Source organism: Kogia breviceps, chromosome 4 (assembly GCF_026419965.1).
Source record: "Kogia breviceps isolate mKogBre1 chromosome 4, mKogBre1 haplotype 1, whole genome shotgun sequence".
Taxonomy (NCBI): Eukaryota; Metazoa; Chordata; class Mammalia; order Artiodactyla; family Physeteridae; genus Kogia; species Kogia breviceps.
Genome location: NC_081313.1, coordinates 158,119,363 through 158,135,237, shown reverse-complemented (window position 1 = coordinate 158,135,237; position 15,875 = coordinate 158,119,363). Strand labels below are relative to the sequence as shown.

General features: G+C 35.7%; 1 protein-coding gene across 6 annotated transcripts in view; it reads right to left on the bottom strand.

Annotated features, from left to right (window-relative positions):
* The window catches only part of GABRA1 (gamma-aminobutyric acid type A receptor subunit alpha1), a 61,072-nt gene extending 47,657 nt beyond the window's left edge, over window positions 1-13,415 (bottom strand). The window contains exons 1-5 of one of the 6 annotated variants that reach the window (XM_067032269.1): window positions 12,586-12,892; window positions 10,170-10,258; window positions 8,514-8,603; window positions 8,265-8,408; window positions 6,705-6,817 (exon numbers count right to left, since the gene is read on the bottom strand). Coding sequence is in view for 2 of the 6 variants with exons in the window: in XM_059059808.2 (XP_058915791.1) it covers window positions 6,705-6,817; window positions 10,170-10,243 (187 nt within the window). In the remaining 4 variants the exon portion in view is untranslated. Of the gene's footprint in view, window positions 1-6,704; window positions 6,818-8,264; window positions 8,409-8,513; window positions 8,604-10,169; window positions 10,259-12,462 lie in introns of all 6 variants that reach the window. The other 5 variants (XM_067032270.1, XM_067032268.1, XM_067032271.1 and 2 more) reach the window with 5 other exon arrangements.
* Between the last annotated feature and the right edge of the window lie 2,460 nt (window positions 13,416-15,875).

Here is a 15,875-nt window from a genome sequence, read left to right as displayed (position 1 = left end):
TATTTCTTAAAACCCCACTTTGAAATGGTCCTGTTTGGAAATTGAAAATATCCTGAGCTCCCTACATAACCATCAGTTTATACTCCTGGATTGGACAATGTTTCAGCTCCCTGCCAATCTGCCTGGAGCAACATTTTTGCTCCTTGTCCTTCATTTCCATTCCCTTAATTCTTTAGAATACTTGGCAATTTTCCCCTCCCTGATAACGTAGAGCAACTTAATGTTGGTGATATTCAGCTACTAAACCTGGATATGGGGTAGAAAATCACATTTTGAGGTGTCTGACCAATACCTGGTCCTTTGTGTTTTCAGATTCCAAGAACTCAGATGATACAAGAATCTCCCAGGGAAAAAAAGGTAAAGTTTATTACAGGAGACATTTATTTCATCTCGACTGAGAATTTGCCTCCTTTCCTCCTTATATCATGGCATTTTCTATTGGGAGAGAGCAAAGCTGTAGAGAAGAATGTGATTGCTGTGTTGGAGGAATAGGTTTCTTTTGGTCTGTAGAAGTCTTGATCAAAATTGCCTAACCTGCAGTAGCTTTGAGGTATCCTACTTTCTGTTCCTATTATCGAATTTTAATTATATGAGAATAATAATATAATATAATTATATATTTTATATATATATTATGGAGGGATATGGCATCCACTTAGGACTTGGTTTTAAGTTTTTCAAAATGGCAGAGTCCATGACTATTAACAATGAGATTCTTACCTCAGAAACACTACAAACACTATTTTTCAAATATGGGATTCTTACCTCAGAAACACTACAAACACTATTTTTCAAATAAAGAACTCAAGTTCAGGCTGCAAAAAAAAATCATATACAGAAAAAATATATATGTATATTTTTAAATATTTCACATTGGTTCTAGAATCAAGACAGGAAATGGAAACTATATAAAAAGTCCAAAAGTAACTGCAAAAAATATAAACTGCAGCTGTTTACTAATAATTTGGCCTTTATAACTTTAGCAAAATCTCAGTGGCTACATTTTATCTTAGGAAATGCTTGGCAAGATGATTTATATACAATAGGAAAAGATGGAAGCAGAAAGTTTCTAAATATGCTAGAACATTCCTCTGGGCATCTCAGTTGGATTCATTAGATGATCTGGCTTCATAAGCTGACTGGATTTCTCAGCCAGTAAAGGTTAAAAGGTGTTCTCTGTTCACTTTAGCAATTCCTCTTGGGTTTTTGGTAACTGCTTTTTCTCTAAAATTCAACTGAATTATAGAATGTCTAGATGTAGTGTTTCAGTGGAAATAGATTGCATTATGCCGAAGTCTGAGCATCTGCTCCATACCTTGCATTAAAAGCACCAGATACACCTATTGAAAATTCAAAAAGAAGAATTCCAGAGTAGAATTTCAAAAGCTGATATGAAAAGCCATTATCTGGTAAAGAAAATGTAATAACAAGAATAAAAAAATATTGGATAAATCTAACATTTTTAAATTTGGGGGCATATTGTCAGTAATTTAGAACCTTTTTATTTTATTGAAGGTGAACACATTTGTGACACAAATACCTTGCCCTCTAAATTTTAGAAATTCTGGCTTTTTAATATAAATACAAAATGTGTGTTTTAAGTTAGGTGAACATGAATAAAATGGTTGCCTCTGATCTCAACATCACACAGGATACAAAAACGTAATAAAAGATCACATAGGGGCTTCCCTGGTGGCGCAGTGGTTGAGAGTCCGCCTGCTGATTCAGGGGACATGGGTTCGTGCCCCGGTCCAGGAAGATCCCACATGCCGCGGAGCGGCTGGGCCCGTGAGCCATGGCCACTGAGCCTGCGCGTCCGGAGCCTGTGCTCCGCAAAAATCACATGAATATCAGGTATCATCTTGAGATAGAACAAAGTCTAGTCACCTAAAGTTTAGAGTTGCACAAGTTGCTCCCCAAGGAGCCCGTACCACCTTGCCAGTAGCACTCATATCCAGCCCAGTCCTTCCTTGCCTTGTTGGAGACGCTTATCTCTTAAAGGTAAGATCTCTGGCAATAATTGGGCTAAATGAAGTCTAAAAGGTCTCATACAGGCATAAAAAATCAAAAATTGGGAAAATTAAGAAGATAAGGAGTAAGTCTGCTTTGAAGCATAGATTGTTTGTTAAATAGTATGTCGTGCTAAAATACCTTGAGAGAAAAATCCCAGCTACATTTCAGTAACAAATACTCACCTAACTGATAGCTTCAATTAAGTAAAATCTAAAACAAACAAAAAAATTTCCCCCAATTCTATAACACTTATAGGAAAAAGAAGAAAATCTTAACTAAATATGTTAAGCATATAGTAGGAATAAAGCCCATTCTCTACCTCCATTCCTACCTACCTATTTACTTCTCCCCCCCCATCCATCTGGGTTTGTCACATGATGAGTACACATGTGTACTCTTTCAAAAGAAAGAGAGATGTAGCCTGTATATATGGTGTGGCAGAAGGGAAGGGAAAGATGTCACTGGAAGGGCATTACTTCTTAAAAATCTGAAAACTTTCTTCAGAATGTAGTTTTGGATCTATGTTTCTGGATTGTTCTTACTCCCTCTCCCAGAGTTCAGGGAAAGCCAAAATGATGGTGGCTGAAATTTTACCCAGATAGGTGTCATTCAGGGGGAGCATCATTTAATTTTTTAGGAAGTTGGAGAAAATCCAGGCTTCTTTCGTTTATTAGATTCAGAGTCAATAAGGAGAAACCTTGAGGAAGTGGATTTTCTCAGAAGGTGGTTGGTTTGGTCTTGATTTAAAGCGAAAAGAGGCATCTTGATTAACCAAGGAACACCTGAGCCTATCCATCCTCCTACCACAGATGCCTTTTCCATTTTCTCTAAGTTGCTCTCCTTCGCCTTTTCCAGCCCTCTCACTTTTCTCTGTTCTTTCTCCTTATTTTCAGTACCCTCTTTTTCTCTCCTTTCTTCTGTAACCTTTTCTTTCTTCTCTTGCCATTTTTTTTCCTGGATTTTACCTCCTTTCTCCCTCAACCATTTTATTCTTCTCTAGTGACCATGCTTTAGGCAAGAGCTTTTCAAAAACATTCTTCAGGCCCTGGTTGCAAGGAAGAACCAGCCCTCCACACCTTGCCCTCAAAGAAAGAGATATTAAATGAGAATGAATACAACAATCACTGACAGTTTCGATTTGTATTTTCTGACTACTGACTATTTCAAGTCTATTTAATGGTTTCTTCATTAATTTTATACTTAAAATATGAACTTGCCAACATATTTTTCTCTTTACATCCCTGAATAGAGTATACTATTAGAATTCCACACAGTCTATCCTTTTTTAGTTCTTTTATCTCATTTAAAAAGATAAGTGTCTTCCAGGATATCTCTCTTTATGTTGCCCTTTTCTTTCTACTTTCTCAGGATTGCTCTTGACTCTGAAAAGATAGCCTTTTTAAATAGTGTTACAATATCTGCAACTGATTCCTATCATCTGGATGAACCATGTTATATATCTGTTTTCTTAGTTATTGGATCCAGGGTGTACATCTCCAAAGAATAATGTTACACTTTTGGATGCTGTGTGTGTTTCTGAAAAACAGGTCATGATGAATCTGCATGTACAAGAGTTCCTTACATTGGTCTCAAGTCTTAGCTTATCACATTTCTATATTTTCTCAAGACATTCAGAACAAAATATCCCCGCCTTCTGCACAATGTTGTTATTTTTATAAAACCAGACTTTTATCATAATAAAGAAGAGAGTGGGCCCTTATCTCTTGCGAGAGAAGATTATCCCAGCTGTGATCATGAACCTACTAAGAGGAAATTTTTACCGCCTTATAAGCTAATAATAATCTTTCAAGTATTGTCTCTACATAGTTTTTACATCTGAAAGCAAATGGATCATGTAAAAAAATCCATTTTTATGATGGAGAGCTACTAGAATGTATGTCATACTTAGCTTACCAGAAATCTATGATAAAGAAATAAAATTAAATAATTTTTCAGAAATATATATTAGATAATTTCAATTTATAGTATCCAAAAATCATGGTGTTAACATTTTTCTCCATTCTGTAGCTGATTATGTTTTATAAAATATCTAAAATCTGTGTTTAATATTTAAGATGTTTTCTGGAGACAGATAAACAATCTCAAAATGTATTTAAATGTGTTAATGATTCTGAAGATATATGTAGTAAACACATGTTATATATGTAATAAACACATGCCATTATATCCCTTAAGACTGAAAAAGCATGCCAAAAAATGATAAAAATTTAGTTAGTATTAAAGTTTTTTCATAAATCTCAAATCCATCAAATTTAATTGCACTATGCTCCAGGATGATACATAAAATAGAAATAGAGGAAACTATTTGGGCTACTTTTTAATTTGTTTTCATGTCTATCATAATCTCAAAATCACTGTTTCCAGAAATCATAAATATCAGAAAAATCATCTTTAGCAAAAATTAAAGCATATCCATTCTTTTTGATTTTCCTGAGCCCTTGAATTCTCTATTACTGTAGCATATTATATCCATTTCAATTTAAAAGAATATATCTTGTCTATATTTAGCCAACTACTATTTCTGTTCTTTAAATATCTATTTTTGTTATTTTGAGGGGATTAATTAGGTAATAAAGTAGATTCCACCAAAACTGCAGCCTGAATTAATGTAGTTGTTTCTGTTAATAAATCCACCGTTATCTTGAGTCTTGAAAATTAGCTTTTTGACCCATTCTTAGTCTATATTATACATCCTCAAGGTCTGTGGCTCTCCAAGACTTAGGTATGCATGTGAGGAGTAGGTGAAATGCTTCCTGCTTACACTATATTTGATTAAAGAGCTAATATACACATTTATTAAAGAGTTATTACACATAATTAAATGTAAATGAGCAGTCATGGGCTTGTTGTTTGTACTCCAAATAACAATATGACCAAACAGCTGATTATTAAAGAAGGGGTGTGTGTGTGTGTGTGTGTGTGTGTGTGTGTGTGTGTGTATGTGTAAAATTGTTTAACAAACTGAAAACTATGCACAGAACTTATAGAGGATACTCACATTCACAAGGTAAAGTATTAAATGGGATTTCCTAAACTAGAATGAAGATAAGATTTTCTAGATGTGTTATAAAATTCTTCTGATTTTCTAAGGATTGATATGGAGAAGGAAGAAGAATAAGTAAAGAAATCAGATGCATGCCCATTAATACTTTAAAAGTCTTCTTTTTAAAAGTTATTGTCACTGTCCTGAATTTCTTCTTTTTGTACGCTCCTCCCCCACCTGCAGTCTTTGTAATTTATTTCAAATTTTATGAACCAAGAACAATTTTCCTGAAACCACTCCAGAGGTTTAGATATACACAGACCTTATATTAATACATCACATACACATTTATGCACTCCATTTTGTGACCAATGCATTTTGTTCCTTAATATTTTTTCAAAGAACTTAGTAAAAGGAAACCAAGTGGAATACAAACCTGGAGGAATTTGTATAGTGTGTCCTAGAACGAACGCTTGAGATTGATAGGAAAGGACACCTGGTAAGAACTTTGACGTATATCTGAGTCGTGTCTTCAATAAAGGAGTTTCCCTTAAACCTCTGAGACACTAATGACATTTGGCAACCTCAAAACAGACCTATGATCTGTATCTGTGTCATTACACTGCCCAGAGTATTAACGGGAAGACTCTAAATCCATGTTACCATTCTGTTTTAAAATCAAAAATTGAATTCTTAACCTTCTTATTCTTTGCATAACTTTGCTGTCTAGATGAAGAAGAGATGAATTTCTTCATATTGTCATTTCATTGTAATTTAAATATTTCTATTAAATAGTTTTAACAAATGCTCTGGAGAAAGTGCAGCATAAGTTATAGTTGGGAGTCATAGATTCTATCCTTGGTTTCCTATGTGACTTTGAACAATAATTTATTTCCTTGCTTCACTTGTTTTACTCTGAGATCAATATTTTGTTTTGGCTTCATTAGTCTTTGTTTAACTAAATAAGATAGGTTGATTATCTTACTGAAGGATTATTTAAATGAGTGTGTAATGCCTTGCACTATTTACTCTTATTGTTATAAATACTGTATTATTAAGTGCTAACTTCTCCCTGAGTAGAAATTCATTAGTAAAACCAATGAACTGGTATACAAAAAAAAACACCACATTTTAACTATAGAAAATTAGGGTTTAAGTTTAAATTCACAGTCAAAAAAAAAAAAAAAAAAACCCACACACTATCATCTATCTCATTCACCTTTTATCCTAGAGGTGGGGGTAATCTAATACAAAATAGTGGATCAATATGTAATATTCCAAAATAAATGTTTAGAGCAATAGATTCAGAGATATTGTACTTTAATTCAATGCAAACATAGCTATGCCTAATGAAACAGAGATGCAGTATTTGGGCTGGAAGAGATGATATTACCCCCCTTTTTCCCTTGTAAAATCAAATCATACGTGGAAAAGATTGATTGTCAAGTAAATGTAACATTTATTTCATGACATTATGAGAAGTTTGAAACTGCCTTCTACTACGTATGGGTATGTGCATGGGATGACCGTGGAAAATTGAATTAATATTGAGCAACATACTAAAAACAGGATGTCATTACACTACGTGCTTCCATTCTTATTACTTTAACATGTAGAGGGAAGCAATACTTTAATAGTAAATGTTTAATATTGTTCTGTTAAATAAAAACACAGTAATGCTACCCACCTCCCAATCCTGGTCTCAGGCGATTGTCATAACCATCTAGGAGTCGGTCCAAAATCCTAGTGAAGACAGTGGTGTTGTCTTTAAGTTCATCTTGTAATGAGGGTTGTCCATAGCTGAAAAAAATGTAAAGGGAGGCAATATCTAAATTATACATTTCTACTAAAACCTTTTTCCAAATAAAACCTTCCTCAATTTTCCAACTTCCTTTCTATTGAATCTTAATTTGAAAATTTCTTCTGGTAAAGTAAAAAACAGTCATAATTCAATTCTTACAATTTTCTTATATTTGTTCTCATAGATGATATGCTCTTTATTCTAATATTTCTAACTATGGAAGGAAAATTACAGGAAATGAGTTGTGTCTTTACATTTATAATTCTCAGCGTGTATACAATGTTGTAATGAATGTTTTCTCTGGGCAAGCAAGAATATTAATGCACTTTAGTAAAAAACCTAAATCTGGGAAACTTCTTCCCAAATTAAAAAAAAAATGTATTTTTGAGCTACCAAAATACTTAATAGCTTTGTTTTCATTTAATTTAACATGTAGCATAATCCTAAGATTTCATCTACCAACAACCGTCCCTTTATCCACTTCATATATATCTATGTTTTGTGTTTTTGATGTTCTTTCTGGTATTTAGATGAGAAAAATAGATAAAACTTGTTTCTTAGGATAATTACATGTTCACATCAGTGTGTAATTTCAATTCTTCTTAAGGTTTATGAACCAATTTTTATAATTGGTCTATTCAAACCTCTAATTAATTGAATTTTGTCATTTCTGGTCTTAGAAGTAAAAGATACCTTGGAAAAGATATGGTCCAGTATTCTTAATTTATGGTTTTACTAAACTAATGCAGGATTAGCATTTTAAGAAAACACAGCCATTTGTAGAGTTTGAACTAGAATCCAGCTTTCTTTAATTTTTAGTCTAAAACTTTATTTTCATTCTTCTATATCAGAGTAATTGTTCCTATTTAAGTCTTTCTACGTGAAGGTCTAGTTTTTATCCCTTACCAATCATTACTAGTCTTTGAATTTTGACCACATAATGACTGCAGTTCACATATTATGTATTTATTACATCAATCACATTATTATCTATGCTCCTTAAATCATATTTTATGTAATGATTAGAATGACACCTCCAAAATCCTTTGAGAGAAGAGTATTCTATCTTAGGAGGGATCACACTTACTGATATATTTCAATGATAGCTCTGACCTTGAGCAAAAAAAAAAAAAAAAGAATATAGAGTGTGAACTAAAAAACTGACACAGAAATATCACTTTCATACTTTCAATTTAATATGCTTATGGCATTTCTCTTGTGTGTTTATATTACTGATCAATCTAAAAAAAATAATAACATTTGAAACCAGGTTTCACTGATTTGACAGAAGCAAGAAATATAATCAAAGTATCAATTCAAAAACAAACACTGTTGTTTGGGTAATAATGTTATACTGGCAAAATGCAAAACTTTTCTGATAAAATTTTAATTTAATAAGCTATTATAACTAAAAGTTATTCAGGATATGAAATATATGAAAGGTACCTCTATGAAACAGTTCTCCATTCTCCTAAATTCAACATTAATACTGTGCAGATTGAGGGTTTACTCTCCTTTGGCAGAATTAAAGATCTTACTAGTTTTTGAAATCAAATTTTCAACGAGCGCTGTGTCTTCCAGGATGTCTTGCTAGCAGATGACAGCAGTAAAGCAAAAATAGTTTTCTGAATACAATTATTTACAAAAACTCATTGTCACAAAACCTACTGCCATGCATGCATCTTTCAAGGATACTGGAAGGTCATCTTGATAAAGGTGGAAAAGAAATGCTAACACACTTTGAGTTGTGACGAGAGCCTGACCAAGTAGTCTAAGGAAGAATCACTAAAATAAGAAGGGAGAAAAAGATGAGATGGAGTGACATGACAGAGCAAATTAGATCGTTAATATGATTCCCAAAATATGGGGTGACCTACTACCTTTACCTGCATTCTCTTCGTTTTCATAGCTTATGTCAAATTCAGGAAATGCTTTTTTCCCCCTGGTTTTATTTTATAAATGTTGTACTCACCAATTGTTTGCATTGGAATACAAATGCCAAAAGAGACTTTTCCCTCCCTCCCAGGGAACCAGTTCTGCTCTGCCAATTGGAATGATAATCTTTCTTTTATGTGCTTTTCTTAATCAGGTTATGCTTCATCTTTAATTCTAATTTACTATGTAATTGTCAGACAATGACCCTAGGATAAAGATCAAGATTATTTATTTGCTATTAAACACTCATGCCAATGTAATATTTCCTAAACTGAATATATAATTTGTAGAAAAATGTCAGTTACAGTACGTGATTTTGATTCTATATGAACCACTATATAATAAAACATTGTGCACTAACTCCATCTACAGGTCATTACAATAGCAACACTTCATATAATTTTTCAAGAGCAGTGAAGAACATTTAACTCCTCAGATTAAGAGTATCTGGCAATAATGCATTTTCTGTTCATCTGGAGGTCATTATTTATCATACACAATAACAAACAATAAAAACAGACAACTTCTCAATTTAAAACATCCTCCTTAGTCCTTATCTTTCCAGTCTATTCCATCTCTCTGCCTTAACTCATAAGGGTTCACTTTTCATTACATTATGGGGAATCTTAGATTTTTGTAATATGTCTAAGACTTTCTCTGGGGCCACAGGAGTGGACTACACAAAAAAATATAAAAGCAGATAAAGGAGAATCTGAAATATTTGGTCATTTATATCTTTGCTAGTATAATATGTCTATACATTTGATGAGATCATTAGCAAATATTTTGAATATGGTTAATCATATGATTACATTTTTTCTCATAACTTGTCTCCACAGTAGTTAAACTTAAATAGAGAAGTTCAGTTTTATCTAACATTCTTAAATATGTGTCTAGTATATTCTACTTCTATTGGTTATATAAATAACAGTTTCAAAACATAATGCACATGCATTTATAAAAACTTATGACTTTCAAATTACAAATATTATTCTAACCTTTCCACTTCCACATAGTTAGAAGTTACTCTACGATCTTTGCAACTGATTAGAAATTTTCTTGTTGGAAAATCAACTCACATTAGTATGCTGACATTAATTGGGGTAACTTTTTCTGTGAATTAGGAAACCACATGTTTTGTTCAGTTACAACTGAGCAGTGAAAAGTTCAATTTAAGAATTAAATGTTGAATTAATACGTTCCTTAACAGAAGCGTGTTAAGCGTATTCTAACCAACATGCAAATAAGTTGATATTTTTTCATATTGTTCTTCTTTATTAGCTGGAATGTTATTGCAATTAAGATTTTTGAATTCCCTTAGTCATGAATTCATCCAAGGACAATTTTCTTCCCCCTGAAAGAATAAATGAAAAGTTACAGAAATTCTCATGCAGATTTAAAATAAAGGGTCCCCACCTTCTTCCAATCAATGTGCTCAGAAGGAGGGTCCAGCCCCAAAGGTAGTCAGAGAGACCTGGACTTTTCTTCATTGCGGGCTTGTGCAGCTGAAAAGTAGAACAAGTAGAGATCAATGTCTCTTGCAAGAAACATCAGGTTATAACCACTAGGGCAGACTGAGGCAGTTCAAATAAACGCTTTGAAGTCAGGAAATGACCTCACTGGGATATGACACCTCATTGGAAGCAATGGAAACCTGGACCATCCATTCTCCACTTTCACTTCCATTTCTCCATTCAGAAATATCAGTGTCTAAATTTCTCCTGTAAAAGAATGCAAGTTGAAATTCTCTCAGGTGACAATATTGCTCAACATAAAAACTGTGAGTTGTTTTTCCTCTAGGTTTTATATTTACAATGTAGTTTGAATTACTCTCTTCTTGTTATAATCTGAAAAATTCGACCTTTCTGATTTGAGTTCCCACAACTGAACTGTGCACTGAAAATTTTCAGCTGGTGTCTACAACAGAGAGAGCATGTTTGGGGGCTGTGATGGGGTAGGTTAATATGCTTTGATGACTGAATTCATCTTTGGATTCTGGATGCACCTTGGTTTCAGAAGCAACTGCTATTTATCTTTTTTTAAAAAAATAAAATAAAATCATAGGAAACACTCAGTTGAATGCCGAAATCATGCTTGTAATTCTCTGCCTGTGATTGCCTCGTTAAATATGCTCGCTAATGCTTCTGTGAGGGTAAAGGACACACTTTATAGTCAAGCCATGTGCTGATCTCTCACATACAAACCACACTCACGTAAATGCACACAAGCATGCCCACACATGTCTTTTAAGCCCTCTCAGATTCTGCCAGGTTGCTGCTACAAAATGTTTCATCTAAAACAGATGGAAGCTGGAGTGCTTTGCTTTGCATGAAAAAGGGAATCTTTTTTCCCTCTTAGGTAAAGTGCAATCAATCACCCTCTGATTGTTGAATTTAGACTTGGTAGTGGGATGTTGGAGGAATGGAGGAGCATGGAAAGCTTAGAGAATTTTTAAAATTATAATCTATTTGTGTAATTACTTCTTAAAAATCAGAGCACTACCTGGTGAAAGAGCAGACATGGTAACACTATTTGAATGTGCTGTAACTGATTCCAGTCATAATATGAGAAATGGTCAAGGTAAAATTTGTTAGCACTTCCCTGAAGCTGTACTCCTTAGTAGGGTCAGTGATTAATGGATTGCAAGTCTTTTAAAGCATATTTTTCATTAGGCACTCTATAGTTTAATGTGCCTTTAAATACCTCTACACAAATGCTTTCCGCACTCTCCAGGATCATTTATATCAGTAAAAACCATTCCAAACAGGCATGTAAGCAGTGAAACATAATTAAAGTGTTTAGAATGAAATGGTCTAGACCTAGAGGTAAGAACTGCAAGCTTCATAGTTTTTCCCTAATTTAGTGACTGCTTTTGACATAGATGAGTTGAATAGGGCAAGAAATATTGGGTGAATATCCTTATGTTAAAATATTGCACCTAAATTGCATAATTATAATTCACCCTTTTATTAACCTTCAACATCCGTTATGAAGGAAAAACAACTTCTCGTACCCTTTTAATATTTGTTGGTCTTTATAAAAAAGGGTAATTCCCAAAGGGGTAAATGAAACAAAACAAAACCCCAAAGCAAGATACCGTAGCTTTTTGTCCTCCTCTGACATTTTAAAAAGAGAAAAACAAACCTATCATTGCACTTGAGTTGTTGAGTAAGAAAGTTTCTTGCAAATGCAAACCTAATAGTTTAAAAGAAACGCTAAACTGTCTCCTTACCCCTTTCCACCTTCAACCTCGCCCCATCAAACACACACTCCAAACACCCATATCTATGCTACCCACAGCAAATGATAACTTGAGTTTTTCGTGTTCGGAATGAGAGAGACCCCTACACCAGACGGCATTACAGCAGCGTCCACTGGAAAGGAGAAAAGAAGCATTTTTGCAGCCAGAAAGAGAGAGTGCCTTCCCTACGATGGAACATTCAGATAGGTTTTCTATCCCAGCGTCTTAACTTTAGACGATGCACCCAACGCCCCTCCCCACCTCACCCCAGCTCCTTCTTGCAAAAACAACAACAAAAAACCCCCAAAAGACCAAAACAACATGTCACCACCCACCCCGCGGAATACATTCAAATCTGCCTAAGAAAGAGGGAAAGAAAAGAAGAGCGACGGAGAAAGTAATAATAATAATAATGCTCCTAGATCGCTGCGGTTTTCACCCTGAAAGAAAAACATTCGTTCTTTCTACCTGCTGTGGGATCAGGCTCTTGTCCTGTTCCCTCCTTCTCTTTTTTTCTATTGCATTCCTGTCACTCCAGCAAGGAAAAGGCACGTTCAAAGCTTGTGTGTGGCGGTCCGATGCCGCACTTACCTCGGGCCCCCTCTGGGCAGAGGATCGCTCAAGACCCGAGAAAAGTCTGCGAGAGAAAATCGTGGAGAGCTGGGAGCCAGCGCGAGTCCGCGAGTCCCGGCGCGCCGGCAGCGCAGGGGCGTCCTCGCTCTGCAGCTCACTCACTCGCTCTGAGCGGTCAGAGCCATCATGGACTCTGCGTGCTCCTTTGCTGAAGATTTCACACCCAAATTTGCTTCCCAGTATCCAATCTGCAGCTATACAACAAAAGATTTTTCTTTACCAAGACAGTAGTAATACGTCCCAGGGCAAACCGGATGTGAAATAGGCGGTGACTTCATGCCAGAGAGATTTTATTTTAGAAAGGAAGGTGGTACCAGCCTCTGGATCTGGAGACCAATCCGCCCATTTTTTATAGGCAGCACAATTTAACTTGCACCGCTCTGGCCCTAATCCCCTTCTCTCTAGCTGCAGACTCAAATCCTTCTACAATCTGCTGCAAGCTTTCCTTTTTGGGGGGGAGTAGACATGGGGGAGGGAAGAGTAGAAAGGGTTAGAGACATAGGGACGATACTCAGAATCTTTTCACACTTTCAATTTCTGAACCCTCTATTTTAAGGCGTGCCTATTAAAAATGCAACTGATGAGTATAACTGTTCCACCTTTGATCAAATATTTAACCACTGCATGCATATGAACGGACGCAAGCTATGAAACAGGGAGATGCAGGGTTCCACATGTGGAAAGCGCACTCTCCTGTCGCCTGTCTCCCTCACACGCACTCCCACACACGTCTGAGTCCCTGTGTCTTGCAGAGTCACGAATGATGAGGGCTGGTAGGGAAGAGTTCTGGCCGGTGGGGAACTGGCCACCCGGTTGAGAGAGTCCTCCGCACTTTCACAGGTTGTGAGCGCTCTCCACCGGCCCTCAGTCTGCAGCTTAGAGGACAGCAAGAACGCGCTCCGGAACCGGGTTTTTCATCTTTGGAGCCAACTGTTTGTTTATGTCATGATGGAGAAAACACGGCCTCCTTTAAATATGAATTGTGCTTGGTTCCTAGCACGAGGAGTGTTTAACTTTAAATAAATCGCCCAGATCATTTCTAGGTTTGAGAGTCATATCTGCATTTCCGGAATCATTCCCTTGCCTATAACTCCATCATTCTCGGGATTAGGAAAATGAGAGAGGGGGACGAGAGATTAACAGAAAGCCTTTTAGCAGTCAGGTCAGAACCCGCTTCTACTTTTTTTCCCTCTTTCCTCTTCTGTTACCCTCCCTGGTGGCTCTTCACCCACGAATAATTATACACTGAGGGAAGGAGGGTGTGTTTCTACATCAGTCTAACTAAATTTCCAAGGAATCAGGGACGACTGTAGTTCTCTCTTCAGATTTTGTGAATGGGTGTTTGTAGCAGAGAGGAGATGGGTGCTGTGTTCCTGGGAGCCCTTACTGAAATGACCTGAGGCTGTGGGAATTGTCCCTTTAGCACTTTCCCCTGGATTAGGTAGCAGGTGCTGAAAAGAAAAGATGGGGTGCCTCGGTGCAGTGCTTCTGGTGAATAAGGGCTGAACTTTGCTGAGCTCCCTAGTCATTTTCCGTGGATTTCTACCAGAGGAGACATTTCAGATAGGGTCAGATCTTGGCTAAGGGAAGAAAAAATCCAAATGGCCAGTCCATACCACTCATGCGTTTTTGATTCTACAAGTGTTCGTTGACTTTGTGCTGCAATGCAGTCAGCTTACATGAATAAAACTTAAGACAGGTGAATTTAATAATAAGGAATATATAATTGAAGACCACATTTAGAATTGGGCTTGTTTCTTCCGAGTTTTGAAAGGGAAGTGTCATTGGGAAGTTATTTTAGAAATAAATCTTCAAGGAAGGGAGATTTGAGGATCATTTTATAATATCCTTGTTTAGTCGCCTACTCTATTCAAACACAACAAATGTAATGTATTTTTTAAAAATGAATTTATTTATTTATTTGTTTTTATATTTGGCTGTGTTGGGTCTTTATTGCTGTGCGCGGGCTTTCTCTAGTTGAGGTGAGCGGGGGCTACTCTTCACTGCCCTGCATGGGCTTCTCATTGTCCTGGCCTCTCTTGTTGTGGAGCAGGGCTCTAGGCGCGTGGGCTCAGTAGTTGTGGCTCTCAAGCTCTAGAGCGCAGGCTCAGTAGTTGTGGCACCCGGACTTAGTTGCTCCGGGGCATGTGGAATCTTCCCGGACCAGGGCTTGGACCCATGTCCCCTGCACTGGCAGGCGGATTCCCAACCGCTGCGCCACCAGGGAAGCCCATGTAATGTATTCGTAACGATAGCCATTGAAGGAACATCAGAGCTTCCTTATGTGACATTACCCAATTTTTATTTATTTCTGTGCTTATCCATTAATTTACTTATTTATTGAGCAGTTCTGAGAATAAAGCTCACATTGGTAAGGTTTTGAAACCCTGAGTTAATTAGAAAACATTATTTTCTTACCTGGCAATATAAAATGCAATTCCATAGTTTTGTTTTGATTCAACAAAGACTAATAGTCCTAAAAATGACTTTTTAGACTTTTTTTTCCTCCTGACTAAATTGTCACAGCTCATTTTACTTCCCTTTACAAATTGAGAATGACTTTATATCCTATACCTAATGACATACAACCAAATCACTCTACTGATTGTTTTTCCGAGCACAATCACTGAAACTTTATCATTTGAACAATAATCTCTGAAAACAATGCCAGTCACATCTTACTTGAGACTAAAAGTGTTATGTGACTATCCAACAGGATACAATTGTACAGCATTTCCATACATTTTAAAACAAATGAATATTTATAAATAGTTATGGGTTTATCTTAAAACTATGGTACAAATATGGAAATGGAAATTCCATATTCTGATTCTCTATTTAAGATACAATATCCACAAGGTAGTTTTTGCTAGATGATGTATATATAATTTGTTTTGGGACATGTACATTTTTAATAAATAAATTTAATAAATAAATCATGGATGTTTAAAATATTGTAATTTGACTATTCCAAAAACAGCAATTGCAAATCTAAATTATGAGTATGCTTATTATTCTCCATCTAAGGTATCATTAACATATGCACATAACACTAGGGAATAAACCATAAGGAATTAATGGCAAGGAAATCACTTTTTTATATTGTCTTATTAAATTGACTCTTTTATATAACTGTTGAAATTCTTGATAAATCTCTTCAAAGTAAGTGTGCATCTGATTGAATTAAGTTCTTGAAATCACAATAACCGTGATGTTTAATATTCTTAAAATATTTATTGAGTGCCAAG